The 27364-nt window shown below is 36.6% G+C and overlaps 1 protein-coding gene across 7 annotated transcripts; it reads right to left on the reverse strand.

Annotated features, from left to right (window-relative positions):
• Positions 1-520: 520 nt before the first annotated feature.
• PEX2 (peroxisomal biogenesis factor 2) lies at positions 521-22434 on the reverse strand. Of its 7 annotated transcripts, XR_016465218.1 has the most exons (4): positions 22146-22434; positions 21914-22000; positions 13855-14754; positions 3408-10946 (listed from the first exon to the last, which is right to left on the reverse strand). XR_016465218.1 is itself a non-coding variant. In XM_031604823.2 (3 exons), the coding sequence occupies exon 3, from the start codon at positions 2728-2730 to the stop codon at positions 1816-1818; it is 915 nt and encodes a 304-aa protein (XP_031460683.1). In that variant the 5' UTR covers positions 2731-2751; positions 21914-22000; positions 22168-22434; the 3' UTR covers positions 521-1815. The 7 variants fall into 7 exon arrangements, 4 of the variants coding, with proteins under 4 accessions (XP_031460683.1, XP_031460682.1, XP_031460684.1 ...); XM_031604823.2 differs by lacking the exons at positions 3408-10946; positions 13855-14754 and adding an exon at positions 521-2751 and having other exon boundaries at positions 22168-22434; XM_031604822.2 differs by lacking the exons at positions 3408-10946; positions 13855-14754 and adding an exon at positions 521-2751.
• Between the last annotated feature and the right edge of the window lie 4930 nt (positions 22435-27364).

Below are 27364 nucleotides of genomic sequence, written 5' to 3' on the forward strand. Positions count from 1 at the left end.
CAAAAAACCACCCCAATCAAACAAAAAATATGTCATAAGATAAAAAAAAAAAAAAGATAGTTATAAAAGCAAACTTCAGAACCTACTCTTAAGAAGCATCTTTTATTGGCTAACTTGGTTTTTCTAAGAATGATGCATCCCAGACAACAGTAGTAATTCCAGTCTCAAATAAGGATATCCCTCAGTTTGGACTGTATTTGCCCTGTCCTTCTTAACGTCTTATTTTCACCATTTTGTCCAAATTACCCTCCTCCATAAGAGCTTACGTTTATTGAAAAATAAATAGACATTTCCAGGTAATACAGAAATCAGATACTAGATCTGTAATTTCTTTTGCAGAACACTGGAACTCCTGCTTTCAGGTCTTCCATAACACTACTTAAGACAAGATCTCTTTTACGCATACGGAGTACAGAGTGGTGGTTAGTGGAAACTGGGAATCAGCATTCTGCAACTCCTTTAATCTAAATGTCTTCAAAAACACAGAATAATTAATTCTCAATCAAACCAAAACATATGAAAAGTTTTCCAGCATTTTTATTAATATCATTATTTTGCTTCAGTTACAAATTCTAAGAGCCAAAGCAGGACAAAATGTGTTTTTGTGTTAATGACATACTTCTGGATAAAGATTTCTGTTAAGAAAGGACTGCAAATTTGAAAAAGCAAACAAAAAGAGAGTAAATAGATGAAACCTTAAAAAGAGAATAAAAATATCATGAAGCCAACAGAGAAAACAAATAGTACTAACTCCAAAACAGAAACAGTTACCTATCTTTTTAGTATGTCTACACACACACATCTGGGCTTGATCTATTTTCTCTGTGGTACATAGCTGTTAGTGAGGTTTGGCACCTAGCCTGACCACACCAAAGAAAGAATTGCAAGTCCCAAAGACAGCATCTTGTAATTAAACAGTTTTTTTCTGTTTTGTTTTTTTTTTTTCCCTACAGTGTGTGTGATTAAGAATAATGTGGGTTACCACAGGAAGCTTCCACGTTCCAATAGGTGATGGACTGGATCCCTCAGCTTGACAGAAAAGCAGGGTGTGGTCATATGTGCATTACTGATGATCAAAGGCATACATATAGGTGAGAAAACAGGTTCTGTTACCTCATGAAGATGTAGAAGGAGCACTATGATCAGGAGATGGTTGTATCTCTTGTGGGCACAAGTTACTGTTTTGTCTGTTGACAAATGGATCACTTGAAGCTAATGATCTATTTATAAGAAAGCAATTACAAGTTAGAAAAAGAATATCCTTGTCGTGACTGAATGCAATGAAAGCTATTAACAATCATTTGACGAACAACTTCATCTTATACCTTGCTCTTTTTCAGTGGTACATTACACTGTGAATTCAAATTTAAAACTGTTCTTTAGGTGTGACTAGGATGATCTCTGCACAAAATCCATACAGCTAAGTTGGCAATAGCAGAAACTTTTACAACAATGCTGAGAAAATCCACAAAGTGGATTGAGTATCTTCTCATCTATCCCTAAGGGAAGAATACAGCATAAACTTAGGAAATGGTAGATTGCCAGACCATGGATCTAAGCAGAGTACTGACAACATAGGGGTACCAAAATGGGATCCAGTAGTCTGAGAAAGTATAAGAACCTGTGAATCCTTTGTTTTCCTTTCTTCAGAGATGCAAGTTGGCACTGTTACTCAGTAAAAAAATAACACCAGAAAAGACTTAAAGAATTTCCAAAGCTGTCTTTCAAGCTGTCTGTTTACAGTAATTTCTGTTTTTTTTTCCATTCATCTTTAATATATTTCATGTACAGTACAAGAACAGAACAACCTCCTTATTAGACATGTAATTCTGTCATTTCAATTTTATATTTCAGTGGCTGAAGACTGTGCACCTCTGAGCCACACTTAGGACAGGTAAAATACATATCAAATAAATAGTTACTTTTAATACAATAGTAACAAAAAACATGTGAACAGCCTATGGTATGTGGCATGGTAGGCCATTCTCCACACAGAGAACACACCTTGTAGTGAGCTGCTAATGTCTTTTCACTATTAGAAAGATTGGCAATAGGCAAACACCAAGAACAAATTTTGAGTTTCAGTTTCTGTACATTAATAAGTGGTAGCAAGTAGATCAGAAATTCAGCAAAGCCATGCCACAACAGCTCCCTGTTCATGTATTCAAATCCTACCTGGCGAACAGTTTGTGGCTTGCAAAAAACTGACTTAATTCCTAGAATGCGTTCCGTAAGTGTTGCAAATGTTCCTTTCTGAAGAAAAATCAGAAAATTTACAAGTCCACAAATTTTAAGAAGTCCGGCTCCAAAGTTAATATATTGCTTGATTTTGCTGACGGATTGCAGTTGGCGATTGCTAAAGAAATCGTAACATCTTTCCTCCAGCCATCTTCCACCAACAGTGAAAATAAGATACCCTAACTTCTGGTGTTTGCTCAGAGGTTGGTATTTCTCTGTCTGAGATAAGTTATTCTTGTACTGAATATTCAAAATAGCCTGTCCCACAGTTGCATTCTTAGAATAGATGGTGAATCTCCACAGTAAAACCCACAGAAATGCTTTAACTTCTGGTTCAATATGAGCCAACACCCCTGGTTTAAATCCATGAAAACAGCTGGTAAACTGGGACCACACTAGTTGTTCTAAGGCTTTGTTTAGTTCAAGAGCATCAAGTTGACTTATTCTGAGCACAGGATTCACACTCTTTTCATTTCCAATGCTGGATGCCATTTCTTCTCAAAAAAATATTTTCTAGGAATAAACACAAATACATTTTAGTATAATAGAGCATTTCCTATTTTTGTTCTTGTTAGAGATAACAAAGTCTTTAACAAATCAGGAGTAAAAATGAAATAACAAAAATGCCTCCTAAGTTATTAATATACTATCAGGAACTACTATGAGTCCTTTCAGCAAGATTTATACAAATAGCATACACTTGCCACTTAAAAGAACTTACGTTGAGACTATTTCTCATTGACAGTAATATTTTTATTTGGCTGTAGAGAACTGTGTAATCTCCTTTGGATTTTCACAAAACATTACAAATTTAACATTTCCCTGTGTAAACTGAAAAAAATAGTAAAAAAGTTATGTGCATAATTGTAATACTCACATGGGCCTTAAAATAGGAAAAAAGTAAAACTGTAAGATATGTAATGGAAAAAAAGGGAAAATTTGCATACAGACTAAAATCTATGTATGAAAGAACAGAGGGTTAGATAGAAAATATTGGTCCACTAATACTTCAGTAGTTGCAGCTTAAAGTAAAATCTTAGAAATATTAAAAATAGAAATATTTTTAATAGAAAATAAAAAAAATAGAAATATTAAAAAATGTACAGACGTACATTTTGTACGTGCAAAAAATAAGGGTGAAAGAAAGAAATGATAAAATTTGCTAAATAAAGGCAGTGATTTGTTTTGTTCATTATATAAAATTAAAAAAATACTCAGTATTAAAAAAATACTCAGTATTCAACCACAAATTAACATACAGTATATCACAGAAGCTAGCATATATTTCTGAGAGTCTTTGATAGGTGCAGAATTGTGCTAATGGTTGGATAATAAATTTCCTGGCAACTTCAACAAATGTATACTGGTATTATTCAAGCATTATGGACAAAATTAATAAATTGCAAGACTAAAATGTAGTTAACAACTCCATAATACAAAACTGCAAAGTAACTGATTTTTTTTTCTTTGTTTGTCTACATAAAACAGGGATTTCAGAGAAGGGGTATACTTCAGGTAGTGTGTAATTCAGCTTCTAAAGGAGATTCTTTGTATAGCAGATAGACAACAATCTTCTGAAGAAAGTACAAAAGAAGATGCTTCAATTTCTATTTGTAAGAGGAAAACCTGCTATAACAATAATTTGAATGACTGATGTTGTATAGAATTCTATATACAAAAGGCTGCAAATGATACTAAGAATACAAAAAAGTCCCCCAAACCAATAACCTAGTCCCTAAACGGTGCATCGAAGGTTTTAAAACCCAGTATAAAACACTTTTTGCATTTTTTTTTTTCCTACATGTACAGAAATATGACCAACAACTGGTAATGTTCTTAAGGAAAATTCAGTGCAAAGCTCACAGGAAATACAATTTTTTTTTCTTAATGTATGCGGTACAACAGTGGTTTCCAATTAATGACTGGATACTTGGGTAAAGCATGGGATAGCACCTTCCATCCTCATTAGCAAGCAAAATATGACTGAAGTTAGCAAAAGGCCACCTGCTCTGCCCCATCAACCTCCTTGACGTACTACTATATAAAGGTATACCAAGCCTGAATCACACACCTGTCCTTTCTGTAATAAGCACTGATGCATAGGATGTCTGTTTGGAAAGCGCTATTCAATATCACCACAATAACTTACCTTCACTTTGCGGTCATGGGAAAAATCCAGTCTCCACTGCATCTTACCATAACTCTTCAGTGAGTCCAACCTCAGTGTCTATAAACACTATTACCTTCTATTTCTTACCTCACTACCATTTTAGGAACCCTAGTCTCTGACCACCTGCTCGAGAGCCTACCCCTTCAGTCTCACGCTATTTATTTGCAGCCCCTGAAATCTAACACTTTCTTCACTTCTTCTACCTCAGTCCTTCCTACTCATTTCATTCTCATCTAACCATTTCAGCTAATCTCTCATTCTTATTCTACACAATTTCCAACAGCTATAAACCCCCTTCAAAACCTTACATGGATTCAAAATGGCCATCTCATCAAACAACTCCTATGCCCCCAGATTATCCCCTAAAACTATTTGCTATCAGCTCAATCATTTTTTCCAGTTGTCTCCCATTACTCCAAGTGCTATGAGATGCTTCTTTTGTAGATTAAATATAAATAAGTAGCCTAACTGCAGATTTTTTTCTATTAGTGTGGCAAGATTATTCAAAGTAACCTGAGTAAACACAGTATAGCTAACAGGAACCTCCTGAAGTTCAAGGAAAACACATAGGAGCACAACAGATCACAAAATACACATGAAAACCTACGTATGACTATAGTCCAGAGGCAGATCAATGGGACGGCTGCTTTGCAAAAAAAGGACCCCTGAATCCTGGTAGGCAGCAAGCTGAAAACAATCACCAGTGCACCCTCACAACAGTAATGCCTGGTAGACTGCAGACAGACTGAAGGATGTGCTTATTCCCCTCTGTTTGACGTTGCTGGCTTTACACTGGCATCCAGTTTTGCCTCTTTTCTATCACCAGTAAAAGAGAAATGTCAACAAACTGAAAAGAGTCCAGACACTAATATCATTGGGGATCCCCAATACATGATATATGAGGAGAGCCTGAAAGAACTTAGGTTGTTTAACTTGAAGATAAGGTAGCTAAAAAAGCAATTTAATTGTTATCTTTCACTATCTAAAGGTTACAGAGAAGATTAAGTCAAACCTTTCTGAGAGATGCACAATGAAAGAAAAAGAGGCAATTGGTCATTTCTTGCAATATGAGAAATTCTTACCAGACATAAGGAAAAATGTCTTCATGAGAGCAGTTAAGTACTAGAACAGTTTGTCTAGACCATAGGTGTCCAACCTTTTGGCTTGCGTGGGCTGTGCTGAGTGAAGAGGAATTGTCTTGGGCCACATATAAAATATAGTTAATGTATGTACTAAGTAACAAAACTTACTTTGTCTTTTATTTTATTTTATTTTATTTTTTATTAAAAGAGAGCAACAAAAACATTAAACTCGTGGAATATCTGATCTTGCTAATCAAATATATATCACAAAACTAATTAAAAACATCACAAATTACTTTACGCTTTTTGTGAGCTTTTAAAGATACTGAAAATCATAGTATGTCAGCACGAGTATTCAGCATATTTCTTCCAGACTGTCACAAGACAATGTTTAAACGGGCAAAGACAGTTTGAAATACTACAGTCTGTAATCACTGTATTTTACTCGCCAAGTGGCACAAGTGCATATAACATGTAATGTACATGGGTATTTATTCAACTTAGCATGTGGGATGGATGAAAGAGGCAGTTAACACTGCACTGTGCCCTCCCCTCTGTAATATTTTGTTACCCCTTATGCAGCCCATGTTTGGGCTACATGCTATTGACTGCTTTGTGATTCTCTCTGTAAACGTAGGAGGGATGCTCCAGAAGTAATGCGCATCCTTTCACTGTGTTGGCCAGTGACATCAGAGGCAGGTGTTGGTGATATGGCAGTTGAGGTTGAATCTTCCCACCAATATTCTTTCAGATGTTGCTGCCATGTGACAGATGGCAGCAGACAGATATTTGACAAAGTGGCATCTGACATGGAAGTCCATATGAAGGAAAAGTGTATAACTGAATTCCTTTGTGTGGAAAAAATGGTACCCACTGACATTTATTGACACTTGCTGAATGTTTCTGGGGACCAAACAGTGTGTGTGAGCTCAGTGAGTTGGTGAGTGGTGCATTTCAGCAGTGGTGACAGTGGGTCAACCTCCACTGGTGCAGATGTTTCTGAGTGCTGCATGCAGGCACTTGTTCACCACTGGTGAAAATGTTCAGCAAATAGTGGTGACTGTTTTGAAAGACAGGGTACAGTAGCTGAGAATTTGTTCAATCACACACTCTTATTGTGCTCACTGTATCTATTGTAGTTTCCATGGAAACAAATAGAAGGCATTAGTTTCAGAACAACATACATATTAATGTCCCTGACATTTTATAGAAGGAAATAACTTCAATGAGCTTAACTGTTAGAGTGGGACTATATTTCGTTTACAGAAAATTGAAGCCTCTTTTGAACCAATGATCTAACCGCTGTTTGCCAGTCTTCAAATTTTTCCCAAATCCAACAAATCTCCTTTCCTAAAATTAGAATCAGTAGTAACTATTTGTGTTACATTTAATGCTCCTGAATTACCAACTAGCATTTTTATTCAACTACAAAGTCACTTTTATTCAAACTATGAAAAAGGAAGGATGACAAGCAGAAACACAAGCAAGAAATAATTTAAAAAAATCTTTTAAAATGCTTTAAGTTATGCTTATAATATTACTATATATAGAAAACTTACTTTCTGATCAACAGTTAGACATGAATTCTCAATTTAGGCAATAAAATTGGACATAATTCCCACTCTTCCTGATTGCTGCTAAGCATACCAAGTTTGCCATATATCATGGCTGTTAACAAGACCCTGTGAGTTGCTTAAAGATTATATCTGTATAGCTTTAACACATAAACCCATTTTAGCATACTTACTGTCACATACATGCTGAAGTACTGTGTTGTAGACTATACTTGCTTCTGAGCTGATTTAAGATTTTACTGTACCTATATGGAAGATTTTCCATCTGAGACACCTATTTACTATTTCACCTGAGTTACCTATTTACTTCAAAAACACAAACATTTAAAGGGAAAATTTAAAATGCATATTCTCCTATGAAAAAATATTTTCAAAAGCTCTACTGATATGGATAGCATAAACTATTTATTTCAGAGAAGATGCATGAATTCTGTTATTTTCTAGGGAATTTTCATTCTACTTGGTATCTATGATGTCCATTTCTTTAACTGATGATAATTATAAAATAACTAAAAAATGTTTCATTTTTTACTTCCTCTCAAAATTCTGTTAGATTTTTCATTTTGTATTGATTTCACAAATTCTGGTCCATATGAATAAATGAAAAATCTGTCCTCTGTCCTAAACTCTAAGCATCAGTTCATTTTATTTAAACTCCATATTGGCTGAGCTTAACAGATTACCAAAAGGATGCTACTTTTCCTCCTGTGCAATCCTGTTTGTCAGGATTTACTGTTTTTATTATTTACTCTATTTTAAAATTATTTGCAACTTAAAAATTCAGAACTGTAGATTCAATAATAGAGACAAATATCAATGCACAGTTCATAATGCCATCACACATAACTAATATGATCAGAATTGCACAACCAAAAATTAGGTAAAGACACAAAAAAAAAACCCAAAAAACAAGCCAGGCCTTTGACTGATTAATTTGTTAATTAATTCTTAAGACGAAGCACTAAAGATTACTACTTAAAACTTTCTCTCTTGATTTTACACCATCACAGGTACTGCTTAATAGAACTAAAAGTTTGAACCCCCACTGGCCCCTCTGAAAAAAAAAGTAATATGAACTTTTCTTTCTTAAATAACCTATTTTTTGTCTGTCAACAATCCTACTTGTACAGCACAACACTCTGTACAACTGCAAAATATTGTACATCACCAAGGAAACAGGAATTTTTCCTGGTATACATTAATACTGTTATCGAGCATTGTACAAATTACGAATGAATATATTTTATTTGGTAACATGTTATTGACAGAAATCTATCAATAGTAATGTGAGTATTGTCAACAGCTTGCCAATATTAATGTAATTATGATTAAAGAGATAACATGGATTTTAGCTATAATATCAAGTAACATCCCCTGCATTGCTGCTATCAATACAAGCATTATTATTGACTTGTTCTGGGACTATCAGTATGAGATGTATTACTAGCAGGCATATTTGTCAATGCATTATGCCTACAAAAAATTCTACATTTAAATTTACAGGTCTGTAAACTTTGCCTGCAGAAACATACAAATCCAAGTAATCTCTAGAGTGCCATTTTTTTTCCCTACAGGGCTATTCCACTATGGATGAGTAATCAAAGGGTACATACTGCCTCAGTGCTAGTGAAATCTCATTCCTCATTTTTCTAGCATAAAAATTAAAAGACAGACACATTATATGCATAGGTGTCATAGTATTTTTTTAAGTATGATTTAAGAAAGCACTTTTATGGAAGCCAAATAAAAATATATTTTATTAAGTCAAAATTCGACTTTGTTCCTTTCTGCTCTGATTTAAAACAGTATTTAGCATAAAAGAAGTAGCACCCTGATCACCTCAATGAGTTCATTATTTAATTGTTTTACATATTCTCTTATATCCAACCAAAACATGAAGTCTGATCGTACTCGTGAAGAGATGAATGGGCTCAGAAAGAACTGCCTAATTCTAACTCTGCATAGATGAGCACTCACGAATACCCTAGACAGATGTTTAACTACAGAGAAAGCACGATTCAGACCTTCTCTTGCCTGTTCTAGTAATTTATATTATCACTATTAGGGTGATATTTTTTTTTCTCTTTTCAATATAAATTATTCTTATTAAAAATAAAGATGATTTTCATTTCACAGAAGAAAAGCATAACAACGATGGAGAATAACTTCCAGTTTGCCTGCATTTTCTCAAGAGGAAAAAGTGGACCAACTACATAGAGCAGACTTGCCAAACTAGACAATATTCTATTTCCTACAACATGTCTGGTATTATCCTCCAGAATATTTTTTTTTTCCCCCAGCAGCTTGGCTCGTATGTAAATCCAGGTCTATAGTATCTTCAGATCCTTTTCTGTCTTTTCATTGAGTAATTATTTCCTGATTTATATTCATGTATCTGAGTTTTCCTTTTATATGCAGTGCTTCAAACTTGCCTGCACTGCATTTCATCTCATTGACTTCAGAGATTCTCTCTAATTCACCAAGAGTATTTTTGATTTAGACCTTATGTTCAAAGAAAAAAAAAAACAAAACAAAATGAAAAACTTTCAATCCCTCTCCAACTTTGTAACATAAGTTACTTTTGTAAGTATGTGTTCTCTTCAATCATCCATCTCATTAATGCCTTTTCATCTTGACAGGATAGATAATTACCCTGTAAAGGTAATTTTCCAACTTGATGCTGATAATATCACCACCTAATGCTTCCCCAGTTTGCTTATGTGAGTAAAAAAATAAAAAATAAAATTGAAAGCAAGCACTATTGTACCTTAAAGTTTTTCCCTTACTAAGTTTGTCATCCTTTCTATGCGATGAAGAATTGAGATTCCTCACCAATAGGTCATGTCAAACCAAACTGGTTGTTTTACAGTTTCTCTTCTGAGTACTTTTAAATACAAATTAGTTGCTAAAATATCTGTTCCTGAATCTTAATTTGGAAATGAAAATAACAGCTTCAGTAACTCCCATAATAAAAGAATAGAGAAACAAAGACACAGACAATCTCTGTCACTTTACTGGCTATTTTCACCGCCTGGGACATTAAATAAATAAATAAAAACAGGAGTGCTTAATTCCTCAATCATACTATGATGAATTTTATTAAGATTTAGCACCTGAGCACATCTATATTAACACTCCGTATGCCACTCTTCCTATGCTTTCATTCCACTCTTACTTTCTGTCTAGAACTAACTTTATGGAGCAGCTGGCCACAATATGTAACCTCAGAAATCTGTTATTTGGTCTAATTTCTTATCAAGTAACAGACAGAGGTAATGGACTTATCCCTCCATGGCTTTTCTTAAGACTTGTTGAACCCTTTAACTGATTCTTTTCCTAGTGCTTAATAATTAAACATTTATTTTCTCATGTATTTTATTCTTACTTTTATATTCTTATGCTATTTATTTACATACATCCCTAATCACGTAGCATTAATTTTGCTCAACAAATCTTTGATTTCCAGGCCACTAAAAAAATTTCTATTACATAACATCTCGTTAACATTTATTTTGGTTTATAAACTGAAATACTACCTGAACATTAAGAAAAGATGGGACATGCACTTCAACAGACTTATTAGCCTTGATAGTCTTATTCTAGAGTCCAAAGACCGCCATAAGGAGCTCTGCAATTGCTGAGACTTTTTTCCCCTAAGCTTCTCATAGTGAATCTAACATCTTCTAGTCACTTCCACAGAAAATTTCCTTCTACTTTTCCATTTGCAAGTAATTCTTCCTTTTATCTAAGAGATGAACCTAAAATAGACGCTCACTTACCAACTTCCTCAGTGTTCTAAAAAATTTTGTTTTTTTAATTCTAAGTGCCAAATGGGACATCTCTGACACTGTGGCAATAGCAGAGCATGGTTTTGATGTCAGCCTGAAATCAATAAACTTTAGATTAAAATGAGAAATCAAACTATATGTATGCATTTCCTTACAAAATGTTCCTTAACATCAACTCTCATAATAAAACACAAAACCTAGACCTCAGTTGCTCAAAATCTCATGTTTTATCATTAATTCTCATTTTTTTTCTCTGTTCAAATGTAGAGAGAAGTATGCTCAGAACAAAGTTCATATCAGTACCATACCATATCAGCACTTCAAATAACCTTATAAGAGATTGATTTACAGTACTGTCTGGATTTCTACATACTTCAGCTAAATAGCTGTCATTTTGTGAAGAACAAACTCATTACTTGGAATAACTACTAACGCTAATTGAAAAACCAACTATACACTACAATTATTTATTTCTGATATTCTTGAGAATCAGAACTACTTTTATGAGTAAAGACCGAATGAATCCCACAGAGGAGTGTTGGTTGGTTTTTTTTTTTTTTTTGAACTAAGGAGTTTCAGCAAGCAACTAGTAACAAATCCCAGAATGCTACTGTACTGGGTCTGGCTGGGATAGAGCTCACTTTCCACACAGCAGCTTATACAATGCTGTGCTTTGCACTTGGAGCTAAAATGTTGATGTTGAACCAATGCTTTCGGTTTGTTGAGCAGCACTGGCACAGCATTGACTGTCTCTCCAATATCCCACAAAGGTCAGTAGACAGGAGGTGGGCAAAAGGCTGGGAGGGGATGCAGCCAGGCTCGACTGACCAAAAGGATAACCCAATATGTACTGACATCATGCCCAAAAGTAAAAGTTGGGGGGGAAGGCCACATAGAAGGAGAAAGGAAGACATTCATTACAAAGGCGTTTGTCTTCTGAAGCAACACACAGTGAGGCCCTGCTTCCCAGAAAATGACTGAACTTCACTTGCTGATGGGAGATCAAGAACACTTTTTGCCCTTCTGAATCCATGCATGGCCATCTTTTTTTTTTTTTTTTTCTTCTTAAATACTATATGTATTAAGTTACTTTTATGTGAAGCATTCAAGTTTTCACCCTACTCATTTTCTTCCCTTGTCCCAGTCATGCTGAGGAAGGGGAATGAGACCATGTGTGGTGCTTAGCTGCCTACCAGCATTAAACCACAACATTAACATTTAGCATCAGAAGACTGAGCACAAGACAAAAATACATTCAAATTATACATTGCCATTCCAACTTTAACTCAGTAAGTTCACTTTTCATAAAATGGAATACAAGAGATTAATAACTGATGAATGCCTGGAGACACCAAGAAAACAAAACGATAGCTCATCTTTCCATAAACAACCTGACAGAGCCAAAATATTAAGGCTTCAAGTTACAAAATCAAAACCAGTTCAGAAGAGCTAGAATTGATACAACAGTAATGAAGAGCAGTAGGAAAGTGTTGCACTTCTACAAACTGTACATCATTTCTGTCATTATTTGATGGAAACTGAAAATCTTGTATCAATACAATGCATTCTCTCAATGAACGCTAGCAACTGAGAATATATTGCCCAGCGTTAAAGATATATCGAATGCTAAGAGCTCCCATGGACTTGAGAAAAATCTTTGATCAGTCAAGCACTCTTAAAATACCTTAAATACAAAGAACTAAATCAAACTAAATCAGACTTTCTAATTACTGCACAACTAATATTTAAGCAATTATCTTGTGAAGTCTGTGATGTTGCATTTAAGGGAATAAAAGTTCACAGTATATTTGCATTTCCTGAAACATAATGAGCACAGATAACATCATCTTTCCAACTTTTTGTATATGGCCCTATTTTTAATTTAATAGGATAAATAAGAAGACAAGCATGTAATAAGTCATATGCTCTATTCCTATTCTTTACCTCATATCCCATTTCCTCTACTTCCCCTATCTTATTTCCTCTTCTTTGTCATCCTTTTCCTTAGTATGTCAAATTGCAAACTCATCTCTACATGGATGTATCAGTTCCATGTATAAATTCCCATTCCGCGCTGTACTAAATTAAAGCTATCTGCTGCTGCTTTCAATTAATTTGATGATTAAAAAAACTCAAAAGCTTGACACAATAAGCTTCATGACAACTGGAAGCTTAAAAAAAAAAAGGTTCAAAAAAACAAAACAAAACAAGACCTTGAGCAGTAAGGTGGAGAGCCAATATATATACCCATTATCCAGTATCGATGCTCGCTCTTCTGAAATAGCAGCAGGTAACAATAATTGTCTGGAAACATACCTTGTATTTACTGCTGATAAATCAAAATCGTGGAGGGTTCAGTTATAGCATTTAACAGAGCTGCAGCTATGATGGTTAACCAGAAAGGTACAGCCCCATGCAATGAAAGGGCAACATCTCTAACTAAACCAGTATCAAAAAGTATTATTGCAAAGAATCCCTAGTGTTACAAAAGTAATTCTCAGCCACTGATGATCACATCAGCAGATGACAGGGAGATCCTTGTGTTTTAAGAGATTTTGTTTATGATGAGAATACCAGGTTCTGTTATAAGGACAGATAAATGAAAGTCTCTAATGTACTGCATGTGTAAAAGTGAAAAGGATGGAAGGATTTGTAGATGTGCCATACTTTGTGTTATATAGGTAAAACAAATCACTGTAGCAAAGGTATGCAGCTCCTTTTCAGAATGGTTCAGAGAATATGGACAAATGGTTGTTAGCACACTGTGGGCAATTATGGCCATAACTCTTCATGTGCTGGTTACTGTTACTTACCTGAAAAGCAGACCTTATGTGTACTGAATTATGTACTATTTCTTTCTCACTATTGTAAAGGCTCTGGATCTCACATAGTCTAATATGTCATGCACAGTGCCAATGCCAATTTAATGCATCTTTTTTACAGCCTCCTCGCCTTTCTTCCATTTGATATTAAAAAAAAAAAAAAAAAAAAAAAAGCGTTACCTAGCTTAAATTCCTATTTCACAGATCTGCTGTGTTTCTGTTCTGCTTCTACCTCTCTGATCTGTATGGATGGATCACCAAACAGCTATGGAAATTCCAGGATGAAAACTGAGAAGATATACAGAAAGGATTCAGAAACAATGCCTGTTCTACATACAGCAATACAATTTAATACAGGCAACAGAACCCTGAAATTTTGCATGAAACATACCTTAGCCTCATTTTTTTGCATACACAGTCACTGCTCCAATTTTATTTCATTTTCCTTGCTTTTTATGTACATATGCAAACAAACTGCACTGTTATGAATATTTAGTGGTATGAAAGTGTAGCAATGTCAATCCACATACCAGCAAAAACACAGTATCTTCCTTTTACTAGAAATACGTACTAGATGAGATGGTAAAATCAGTAATGTGTAGTTAACTCATAATCAACCTTTGTCCACATCTGTACTAAAAGGAGTGCATATACAACTAGACCATAACATATTTACGCTATGTTAAAGCCAAGGTCCTTCATTAATTGAAAGATAAGTCAGTACACTGTTGTAAGTTTTGGTCTTATATAGCACAACACAATTACTTGGATCTAGCTATAATCAAGAACTATTAATTTGGAAGGATAAAGAACAGCATTTTATCTGACAATTGTGTATCATTTTTTTAAACTCTAGTCCTACAGAAAAGAAAGATGATGTGATTTTTAAAAGCTAAGTCACTCCGCTCCATCTTCATTCAATTAGGTATTGCCACCTTTTCTAATAAACCAGCACCAACATTCTGAACTAGAACATGCTGAACTGTTCTAGAATGTTAAAGTAGCAGAAAACAAACCTGTTTCAATTTGTTTTTCTCCACATTTGGTATACAAACAGGTGAGCACAGCATCTAGTGAGACCTGTTCAGTTGAAGTGAGAAAAGCATGGGGGTCAGGAAATAAATGGGTAACCACAAGACTGGCTGCCTCTGAATCGCAGCATCATATTCACATCTGCTACTAGTCCACTGTGAGATAAAAAAAGAAACAAACCAATATGACTAACAGAAGCACTCTTTTAGTCTACAAACCAGATTTTTTGAATATGCAAAGATAACATAAAAATGCTGTAAATCAGAATAATTAATTTTTTTTCTGCCTTAGGAGAATTAAAACAAAAGAATTACTTACACAAGTCAGATGTTGCACTCATGAAGGCTTGCAGGTGAGAGGCTATCTACATAAGGAATACTATACAATTCCTCCCAACTCTTACCTCTCTGATATGACTATAGTTTGAAATGTTTGGCATACACAGTGACTAATATAAATGTTGGGAAAATTAGAAGTGCTCACTGTCCCCAAATCTTGACAGTTTTATTACTTAGTAATTGCAGTAACTTTAAGCACAAGTGAGAAGACTGATATGCTTTCACCACACACTCTTCAATCCTGTAACTTCATTAGCATTTTAGAATCCACTAGTAGGGCTGCACATACATATTATGAGTTTGGAAGGATAGCAACTTCCTTACTATGCAATCACCTCTGACATTCTGCAGTCTTTCTGCAATTCCAGCATGGATTCTCATTCATGCTTTAGTAATGCCCCACAGAGTCATGGCTGGCTGTTAATTTCCTTTCCAGGAAAAGTCCCTTTCTCTATGCCAGCCTCCTACTGTGATATCTCCTGTCTACTCCTCTGCTGATAGAATTAATAACACTGGTTTTAAATAATATTATCTTTGAATGTATTTTTCAAGTTTTCTTAGAATTTGGACTTTATTATTATTTCTTTCCCAATTCCACAGCCAATATTAGCAGACATTGAGACTGTGGAGATAAGCAGTGGCAGAGAGAACATTTTTAGACAGGTTTTTCCCAGGCAGACTGTGACATAAACACAATGGATGTGAAATCACTGAAATTTTAAAGCCACTCTTACTATGTTCTAAAAGAATTTGTGAACTCAGGTCCTGTGCCTGGAAAGTTCACATTTAGAAAACAATCACTGTTAGGGGGAAATACATATTAAAATTTTCTAGAGAAAGACTGATTTTAATTGGCCAAATGAACATCAGCTAATTACATACATATCTAAGTGCTTTTGCACAGAACTAAGCGTGTAGCAACATGTGTATGCACTTCACAGAACCACCAGGATGGTGTTGAGTGATCTAAGGAAAAATGTGCCTCTTTTGAGGCTTGCAGAAAAGGAGGTTTTTTATCTGTCATTTTGAAGTAATAAAAAGTGATTTCCCCTCCAAATTTCTTAAATTAATTCTGCAAAATTCCACAAGTGGCTTGACAAATATACTGTTTGTGTATTTACTGCAAGCTAACAACACAAAAACTCTGAATTGCTTTTTTTTTTTTTTCAATTTATTTAAAGAAAATACATGTGATAATAGGGGAAAGTAGAAAGGGATCTGTGTGTTTACTTTAAACTTACAATGTCCAACGTAACAGGGACATCTAGAGCAGGATGCCCAGACCTTTTTCATTCAGCTTTTGAATATCTCCAAAGAAGAGAACTCCACAGCAATTCTGAGCAGTCTGCACCAGAGCTCCATCATCCACACAGTACTCAAGTGCCTCCCTCAAGTTCAGAGGGAAATTTCCATGCTGCAGCTTGTTCCCACTGCCTCTTGTCCTGTCCAGGGGCACCACTGAGAAGAGCTAGGCTCTGCTCTCTTTGCATCTCCACCACAGGTATACATATGCATCCCTGAGTTTCATCCTAAACCTTTTCTTCTCCAGGTTTGAAAGCCTTAGCTTTCTCAACCTTTCCTTGTATGTGAAATGATCCAGTTCCTTAACTGAATTTGTAGCCCTCCACTGAACCCTGAGTAGCTCTCCCATCTTTCTTCTATTAGGGAGCCAAGGAGACAGAACACTCCAGGTCTGGCCTTACCAGTGTTGAGGAGACTGAAAAGATGCTCAACCTTGACCACCTCCCTCAATCTGCTAACACTCCTCTTAATTCAACCTAAGATATCTATGATATCTTCATGGCAAGAACATATTGTTGCCTTGTGTTCAACAAGAGCTCCAGGCCCTTTTCTGCAAAGCTGCTTTCCAGAAGATTGGGCCTCATCATACATTCATGCACAAAATTATCTCCCCTCAAAAATCAGGACTGCACTCTGCTGAACTGACAAGGTTTGTTCCAGGTCATTTCTCTAGCCTGCCAATATCACTCTGAATGGCAGCTCAGCTGTCTGGTATATCCACCATACCTCCTAGTTTGGTATCATATACAAAATTAGAGAAGGTCCACTGTCTAATCATCTAGATTGTTAATAAAAACGTAGAATAGGAGAAAACACAGTATTAAACCCTAGGGCACACTCCTAGTTACCTACTAACTGTTTACCAGACTTTGCACCACTGCTCACCATCTACTTAGCCTGGCTGTCCAGCCAGTTTTCAATCCACTTCCCTGTCTGCTCAACAAGCCTATATATAAACAGTTTTTCAATGATGGGAGACAGTATCAGAAATCTTACTGAAGTCTAGACAGACTGTAACTGGTGTTCTTCCCTTTCTTAGAAACTTACCATAGGAAGTTATCAGTTTTGTCATGTGTGACTTTGTCCCCCTTAGAGAATCTATGCTGACTAGTCCTGATCACCTTATTGACCTTTACATGTCTGAAAATAGTTTCCAGGATTTGTGTTCTATCCCCCTCCCAGGGATCAAGGTGAGGCTGATGAGTCTGCAGTTACCTGGGTTCTTCTTGAAAACAAGAGCAACACAAGCCTTATTCCTCTCCTCAGGTACTTCCCCAGTTACCACAATCCTTCAGATAACTGGGAGTAGCCTCACAGTTACATTAGCCAGGTCTCTCAGCACTCAGGGGTATCTCAGTTTGCTCAAGCCTTCTCTGACTCGATCCTCGCCCTTCTGCCAAGGGCACACACTTCCCTGTATCTTAACCTTTTCCACATCATATGTCACCAGGGTTTCTACCTCATTCAGCAGAAGGCTCACAATTTTCCTGTTCCTTTTTTGCCACCAATATAGAAGCCTGTGACTTTTGGCTTCCCTTACCAAATTCAACCCCAGGCAGCCTTTGAATTTACAAACTGCATCTCTGCATGCTCAGACAATGCCTCTATACTTCTGTCCCTGCTTCCACTGTCTGTACACTGCCTTATTTTTTTTTGGTCTGTGTTTTGCCAGGAGCTCTTTGTTCATCTATGTAGGACTGTTGGCTTTTTTTGCCTGACATCCTACTCATTGTGATGGACCTCTCTCGTGCTTTAAGGACATGGTCCTTGAACAACACTCAGCTTTCCTGGACTCCTACAGGGCCTTATCGCATGGGGCTCATACAAGCAGATCCCTGAACAGTCTAAAGTTTGATCTCCCAAAGTTCAGTGCTGTAAGCTTGTTTACTAATACTTAATAATACTTAAGCAAGTCTTAAACCACGCTCTCAGAGAAAGCAGGCACTAATATCAGTAACTAACTGAATAAGAACAAGATTGCATTGTTTTCTACCAAGGAGCAGATAACTCAAAAGTGATGCAAGCTAAACTGGGACACACAAACATGCTGAACTTCCTCATTAGAAATGTATTATCCACAGAATCTCAATCAAAGACACAAAGACTAAAGAAGACATCTCTCCAAAAATCACTAAATATCAAACAAGTTTTAGAAATCACATACTAAAGATAATGTAACAGAATACATCTTATTCTTCAGTTACAGAGTTAATACAGGACAAGTTCACAATATTTGAAGAACATTTCTTTCTTTTATTATTCATGTTTGTCTGTTTCTTTATTGATATTAGAGCAAATCATGTTTACAAGCTAATTTAATGAAGCTGCATTTATGCCTAAAGTTTACCAGTGTTTGACAGATTTAAGATCTTTATTTCTGATCTCTGTAAATAATCCTAGAAACTGCAAATGCAGTGCTATGGAATTTAAAAAAAAACAAAACAAAACAGTGCCAGAAAAACATACGCCATTAAAACCAACACTGAAAAAAACCCAAAACATTGGTAATAAAGTATTTACATCACAGTCTGACAGTGCTGAATGATTTGTCCATAGTTTAGCTGACTAGTTTTCCTTTAGACAGCTCTTCATCTTCTCCCTCCAGCTTCACTTCTGAAATACCACGTGTTAGATTACTACAATGGGATACGTGTTAATACTGAATTCAGACATCATTCCTTGTCCCTCAATTATCTTCATCTTTATTGATTTCACAATATATACATAATCTATGTTGATTGCTATATAGACATATGATATTGATACTCTGTAATCAAACTTGCTTCATTCTTTCCTTCCCAGTTGTTCTATGTTGCTGGAATCTACAGCAGTTTTCAGAAATGTCACCATGAAAGACTATAAGAGATAAAACACTGGAGAAGATCAAATGTCTTTCTTGACTTGCACCACAGCATTTGATGTCAAAACCACAAATGGAGGTCTGCAGATTAGTAACAGTGTCAAAAATCTTCAGGAGTATACAAATTACCTTTTCCATTCCATTCTACACAGTGTCTAAGGAAGTCTTTATATATTACCAATATATTAAAACTTGCTTGCAAGTTTTAATTGAGTTTTATTTAGTCTATCAAAGGAACTTTTGCTTCCTAGACATCCTGAATCACAGTAAGTATCAAAGCTTTTCTGTGAGTCACTTCCTTTGATAACAAAAGAAGTGACATCCACAGTCTCAGAGGAAAAAAATATATATATATGTCCAAAAGGAGACAAAGGCACACAGCTCCTGAGCAAACAACAACAAAAAATTCCTTCACAAACAACACTCTCCTTGCTCGAAAGACATTCAGTTTGAAATGAAAAAGAAAGACACTAAAAAGCAAAGTTATTTTACCAGACTAGTTGATTTTGCTCCATTTAGAATTTTTAGAATGCTCAATAGTTCAAAGTGAATCTAGCAAATCAGATCATTTTATCTACACATATTAATCTAATAATGAACCTAACTTACATTACAGTTTACCAGCCAACATAGCCATTCATGATTATTTGCATTTATAAATAATTATATGTAAATAAATTGTTCTCCTTACACAATGAAATTGAATCAGTTTTACTTCATTGATAAGGGTTTGAATCCTTAAATTCTTGTTTCGTATAGCTAGTTTAATCCTCATTAATCCCCCAACATTAAATGGGGCATATCATTCACATTACCTGACAGTCCTTTAATCGGTGAAAGCATTTACGTAGCATTTGAAGGTCCATTATTTGAGAGATTAAACTTTCCTTAACTAAGTTCAAAGGATGATATTTTATGTGCCTGTGTCATTCTAAGTGTTTCTAAGGACAGATTTGAGACTAGAATATGAGTTCATTTAGAAATGTCTAATTTCACCAGTGTTACTGCAGTTTTAAAACACCTTTAACACAAGTGAAAGAAATTTAGCCATTCAATGAGATGTCTAATTTTAAACTGTTTACCCAATTATGCCAATTCTAAAACTTACACTGAAGTTTTAAAGGGAATTAATTTTCTTCATCTTAGTTCTAGAAAGGATGACCTCAATAACTAAAAACATAAATTTGGTCCAAGGCAAGAAAAAGCTAAAGGGATTTAGAAGTAGAGGCAAAACTCTAGGCCAAAACTTACTTCAGCTGCTTAAAGAGTAATTAAAGTGTAAATGCACAAACTATTAAAACACTGTGAAAAATACAAATAATGACAATGACACTTTCATAATAATAGATTTGCACAGGTAGATGATCTTCTAACAACTTTCAGCAACAAAAGTATTATTTTCAACACACTACTATAACATATATGTTATTAACATATTGGAAGGATAAGTTCTTTTCAGAAATTGGATTTATTCTGAACTAGCCTATTTGTGGCAAAATATGCAATGCACAGCACCGTACACAAACATCAGTATAGATCTAAGTGGTGAAATACTCTCTCCAGAAACAGGATATGAGGGCAATATGGCTTATTAATTCCAAACAGTATTCCTATAAGAGCATTAGTTGTCAAAGCAGGTGTTCCAATAATGACAGTCATCTATTTCCACGACACTGAAGTGTCAAATCCCTCCAATCCACTTGAACTTATGTGTCTTAGTGGTCTATTCCACTTTTACAAAAAATATGGAAGAAGTCTTCTAGAGATTTCATTTATAGATCCCACAGGTGTGAAGTTATCCACTCCACTCCAGATCAAATAACTGAAATTGATGACTTTGTGCCCCTTGAACAGATTTAAACAGGAGAATTTAGAGGTGTGAACTGTTACTCCCTTCAATAGTTTCTTTCTATTCTAACTCATTTCCCAGGAATGATGCTTTTCTCAGCTGTTTTCCTGCTAATCCATTCATTAAACTAATGATGATAATACCCTGCAGAAGACGAAAAATTGTTCAGATGAAACCGAGACATACAGAGAAAAAGCATTTGTAGAAGAAAGCAGTGATAGAATACCTCTGAAAAAGAATGAAAACAGTAATAGTCTTAGAATTAACACTATATTGGGAACTGCTGCTCAACTGCACATTAATAATGGCTCCAAAAAGTTAGACAAGAATTAACTAATTTCTAAAGCATTTATGTATTTGTTTTATTTTATTTTACTGGAATCAGCTTTTACAACATTAGTAGCCATACTTCAACCTCTGACCCTGGTGAACTGTTCCCTCCTGACTGTTCCCTGCCAGCAGTCAGATGACGATACAAGAAATCTGGATGGAAGGAAATACACAGTCCTCTGGTTCACAGCAGTAACCGTATCATGAACTGGAGTTAATCTCCCTGCCAAAATAATTTGGCCATTCAGACTAAACCTGCTTTAGTTTTGGGAAAAGCCATTGGTTGGCAACTAAACACTAGCAGGTTGCACAAGACTGGGTTAAAGCAAAGTGGAAAAGATTTACTATCACCCCCAGCAAAGAACAGCCATGAACTGAGGCGTATCATAGCTACAGGAAAGTTTTCTATAAACATTTTGCAATTTCAACTGACATCGATATAACAATTCAGGCGAAAAACCATCTCTGCCAAAATTCAACGTGCTGTCCCCTCTACAGAACGTGTTTTAAGGCTCCCTCCTCTCTTACCTTACATTTCGGCCTAGTTGGAAGACTCACAGCCTCCCTGCGCAGACAGCAGGCAGCAGGGAAAGAACACCAGTGGGACTCACGGAACTGCAAAGCCAGAAGTGGCCATAACGAGAAACAAAGCGTTTACAAGAAGGGCCAGGGGCTGACCCCAGCAGGCCCGCGGTCCTGAGCTTGCACGGCCCAAGAGCCAGGCGGTCAGCAGGACCTGCGCCGCCACGGCCCCGCTCACCTCGTCCCGCGCCCCGACTGACCTGCGCCGCGGGGCCCGGATCGCTCGGCCTCCACGGCTCTGCCTCGCGCTTCGCACGGACGGAGGCCCCGCCGGGTCCGCCACCCGGCTGCCTCCACGGACCCCGTCCTGCGAGCCCGCCCCGCCTGGGTCACAGAGCCGACTCCCACAGCCTAGAGAGGCGGCGGCACGGGCGATAGATGCCACAGGTAAGCGCCTAGAGCGGTCGCACAGGAAGTACCTTCGGGCATAGAGATGACGCGTTAGAACGGCTACCAGGGTAGCAATCGCGCCGCGGAGGTGATTGACTGACAGGCCAGAGAGCAAATTAAGCGACAAAGGGTGAAGCTGAAGAGCCAATGGAAGAGGGCGGGAGGCGGGGCGTTGCCTGTGCCGAGCCTAGAGGCCCAGTCGCTGTTAGAGTTGAGTTTCTGCTGTTGCTGGGAGGTGGTTGTTTTGGGAGTCGTGTGCATGGCTGCGAGCTGTCCCGCTGGGCCCCGGGGGCAGTTCAGCGGGCTGGGCAAAGAGGAACTGTGCTCGGAGAGCACCGGCTCCGGCCTTCGCTTGCTCAGGATCCTGTATTTGGTGCCCGTGGAGTAGGGCAGCCTGGGGCTTACAGTTACCTGAGCTGTGGCTGTGGCCCTGCAGGCGGGCTGAGGGGTGTATGTAGCGCGTACTGACAGATCACAGGCCTGTGAGAGGAGAGGAATGGAGCAGAGTGGAGTGAAAATGTGGTAACAGCCTGTAAGCACCGCAGGCAGTAGTGCCTTACTCCAGTGCTGTGTGGTGCGCTGCTGATAGATGGGTGGCTGATAACAGTGACATGTAAGGGTCCTCTCTACTGGCCACAGTGTGTTTGATCTGTCTGGGAAGGGCAGCTGGGGAGATGCAGGTAGTAGAACCGCAGGGGCATTGGGGGAAAGGTGAAAAGAATAGGAACTGCTGAGTAATACTTGTAAGTCTTAAAAGTAGATTGTGGTCTCTTTCTTGGCTTCTCAATGATTAGCCTGCAAAGTTTATGAAAAAGTATGGAAATAGTTCACTTACAGCTTCTGATTTTGTTTTGATATAAAAGGTTTGAACATAATGCGCACATGGCTGAGGAGAAGTCCATTAGATAGCTTGGTCTCTTGGCAAACTTTCAGTATCTAAAGGCGGGCTATGAGGAGAAAGGGGACAGACTATCAGGGTCTGTGGTGGTAGGATATGGGGTAATGATTTCAAGCTAAAAGAGGGGAGATTTAGATTGAAGGAAGACATTTTTTTACAGTAAGTGTGGTGAGGCCTGGAACAGCTTGTCCAGAGAGGTGGTTGATGAGTCACTTTTGGAGACAATTCTGCACCTGGAGACATCCAGATGAAGCTGGACCAGGCTCTGAGCATCCTGATGTAGCTGTGGATGTCCCTGTTCATTGCAAGGAGTTGGACTAGAAGACTTTAAGGGTCTTTTCCAACTCAAAAGATTCTATGATTTTGGTTTAGAAAGCAAATTTGAATTAGAAACATAGAACGCTTGTTTCAGGGCACAAAGAGCTGTAGTATTGGTGTTTAAAAGTTCTGTGCAGTGAGACCCTACATTCAATGGGCGGACCACAATAAAACAATAGATGACCTGCAGCTCAAGACTGAAGCATTGTGCAGCATTCTTTTGTGGCTTTGTATTTATTGGCTTTACCTTGGAGCTTTACTTTCTAGATGAGAAATTGTTCCACTGACTGTCTTTGTTTGTCATGTGAGGTCTTACAGTGCATGCTTGCAGTGCTTAGATAAACTAGTTGTCAGTGTGTGAAACAAAGATTCTGTAACAAGTGTAATGAGAGAATAATGCAAGAGTATTGAAAGTAGTTGTGAAAGACAAGTTTCAGAATATTTTGTCAGTATAGTAACCTTAATGAAGCCAGTTTTCCTCATCCAAATTCTTGAACACTAAACATGTCTGAAGCTTGTCTTCATTTCTGTACTCCTCTAACAATTGCATTCCCACCTGCCATTCCTTCTGCTCTGTTCATGTGGAGAGATCATTTGACCTCATGCTTCTGAGAAATCTCTCTCCTCCAGGATTCAGTGGATGAAGATAGCAAACTCATTTCTGATTGGACTGCTTTTGCAAATGAAATGGCTGGAAATTGGTACCTTTGGCTTTTTCTAATCTGGGAATGATGATGCTTGCCTAAATTATACTATAGTGTTGAATAAGAGCTTTTTCACATAGACGGAATGAAATGGGTAGCAAACTAAGAGCACCTTTCTCTGAAAAACTTTAAAAGCTCAGGCCACCCTGCAACCAGTGCTTGAATTGTAGTTTACAAGTGATTCAATAATCAAAATCTTATTTGTAGTCTTTGTAGCATACTTCACAGATTAGGAATTTAATCAGTGCAGTTAATGTTCTTCCTGAAGCAGAAAACCACAATAAAGGACTGAAGAATGAAGAAAGAGAGAGATGGAAGTAAAATGAAAAGTTAGAGCATACTTTTGTCCAAGGTTTTCATTGTGTGTCATCTTTTCTGTTACTCCTATCCTTCTAATTCAAGAGACGGTAGCAAAATGTTCTCTCGCTATAGAAAAGCATTTTCAAATTTCCATGGTACTGCTTGAAACATGGTGATGCTTTTAAAGCAGACATTTTCCATGGCCTTAACTGCTCACAGGTCTGTCCTAAAACCAAAGTAGGCACTGTGCATACCTAGTAAGTACTGTTCATAAACATTTTTATAATGTTTGACCTTAAGAGTGACCTGAAGATTAATGGATGTGTTGTATCAGTTTTAATGGGCCTCTTCTCCCTTGGTTGCACACATGTGACTCCCATTAGCCTTAATGGGAGTTATATGTGTGCCTAGAGGTTAGACAAGACCTCTAAAGGTGCTGTTATGCTCTGTTGTATTAACGATCTCATAATTGCTGAGGTGCTGCACCTTTGCATTGAAAGCAAACTAATTAAATCAGTCTGGTATAAGTTGGTATACTAACATACTTGGCGTGTATGTGATTTTTCCTGAGACTCCGTACATAGAGATATAGGCCAAATCAAATGTAGAATTTAAATGTTAATTGTGACCTGGACTTGTTTATAAATATTTCTTTTAAATCCAAGTGGTTTTGTGAATTTTATTTCTGAGAAAAATGACTGTTCATGCTAATACAGGGGAAGAAGATGAATGCGATGTTTTATCATTAATGTGAGTACTGAGGAAAAGACTGATCTGCTTCTTTTTTTTTTTTTTTTTGATGTTCCAAATCATGCACTTTGAAAAATGCAGTTAGGTCTTGAGGATTAATATGATTTTTGATGTTGAATTTTAATTATAGCACTGTTACTCATTTCTTCCAAGTGCCGTTAGACAAAGCACTTCACCTTTCTTTGATTTTCCCGTATGTAAAATACCTGCTTGATTCATAGCGTTGCAGACATAAATTAATATCTGTTCTATGCTTTGAATGTGTAAGATTTGTCCATCAAACTCCATTCTACTGGCATGATAATGACAGCTCATGAGGTGGAAGAAACCGAAGTATCTAACCAATACAGATTGCAAAAGCCATAATAGAAATGTAGATCTGATGACAGAACTAATTCTGTTTTATACTGTTTCATGAATCATAAAACTATAATTGTACTGAAAAAATCTTTGTTTTGTATGTTTTTTTGTTTGGTTTTTTTGGGGGGAAGGAGAAGGAGGTTAGTGGAAGAAGTGGTATGGTTGGAAAATCATTTGACATTTTTATCAATCAAAATCATTATTAGAATTTGACAGTTACTATTAAAGTTTGTGTGCTGTCTTCCATGACTATATACATAAGTGTGAAAATTAACCATGATGTAGTCTCCTTTGTATGTCAAAGCTGTGGAAAGAATAAATCTTAATAATTAATTTTCAGAGGAAAAGATTGTGTTAAACTCCACATGTTAAATTTGTTTTCTGTTTTTCTTGTGTCAGATTAAAATACTCTATAATTCAATTTAGTGATTCATTTCTGCTATTTATGAGGTAACAGAAAGATCTCGCATTCATTCTAATTGATATAGGTATTTTATTTTGCTTTTACAGAGCTCATTCTTTATTAGAAAGCTCCAGATTTTTGTTTTGACTATGATGCTGATGTCTTTTCTGTAACTTGACATGCCTGGAAAAATCATGTGAATGGTTAATGGTTTTGTAAATATGCTATCTGACTTTTGACTCTAATGTATCTAATGTATGGCACAGTTTCATCAAAATTTTCCTTATTATGTGAATTTTAAAAATAAAACTATATTTACACTTATTAACCTGGGGTTATTTCTTCATTAGTCTTTTAAAGAAGAAATATGTTAGATGTTATGTTAAATATATGTAGAATGTTGTTAAAGAAAATTGAAAATGAAACCTGAACTTAGCTTATTTCAGTTTTTGTACTTAAGCAGAAAGAAGAAGGAACAGGTCTACTTTATAACTCTTGCAAATGGCATACCTTCTAATTACAAAGATTGTAGGTGTCTCTGTATACTTGAGGTTCTTTGTCCTTCTTTGATGGCATACTGTGAACTTGACCTAGGGATTGCATTCTATGTATTTTTTCAGTGTCAATCACTAGACTTCTCATGAAAGAAGCTTCTATTGGGGGGGAAAAAAAAAGTAAATCCATTTTTGCTATTCATAGACCTGCTTTCTAAGGAGAATAATCAACATCTTCAAAATGATTTAGCTATTTTTTTTTTCCTTTGTCAAGAGTAATGTGACTTTTATTATTTTTGCCAGAATAATGGCTGACTTGAAGTGAGTAGTTTACTATATTCCCCATAATTTAAAGATGATTGGAGCATGTTGTCCAGACAGGTTGTTGAGTCTCCATGTCTGGAGATTTTCAGGGCTTGACTGTACACAGACCTGAGCAACCTGCTCTACTTTACTCCACACTGAGCAGGCAGTTGGGCAGGATGACCTTCAGAGGTTCTTTCCAACCTCAGCCATTCTGTGATTATGTAGGCTTCTGCACTACCAGCTTTCAAACACCAATTCAAATATTAAAAATGGTAACTGAGATGTCTATTTTATCCCTATCTTAAATTTAAAAGCAGTAGGTAGTGTAACATGGATAGCCATCTATCTAATGCCATCTAGCTAATTAACAGAATATAGACAGTGTGTGCTGTATTGAATATATTACAGTTTTTTCAGAATGAAAAGATTATACAGAGAACTGACATTGAAGTTTTTAATGCAAGCTGCTTAATA

The sequence above is a fragment of the Phasianus colchicus genome, chromosome 3, assembly GCF_987193195.1.
Source record: "Phasianus colchicus chromosome 3, bPhaCol1.hap1.1, whole genome shotgun sequence".
In the NCBI taxonomy this organism is placed as follows: domain Eukaryota; kingdom Metazoa; phylum Chordata; class Aves; order Galliformes; family Phasianidae; genus Phasianus; species Phasianus colchicus.

Excerpts from the sequence above, each read along its gene's own strand:
- PEX2 (XM_031604824.2), bottom strand. The coding sequence starts at position 2,730 with ATGGCATCCAGCATTGGAAATGAAAAGAGTGTGAATCCTGTGCTCAGA.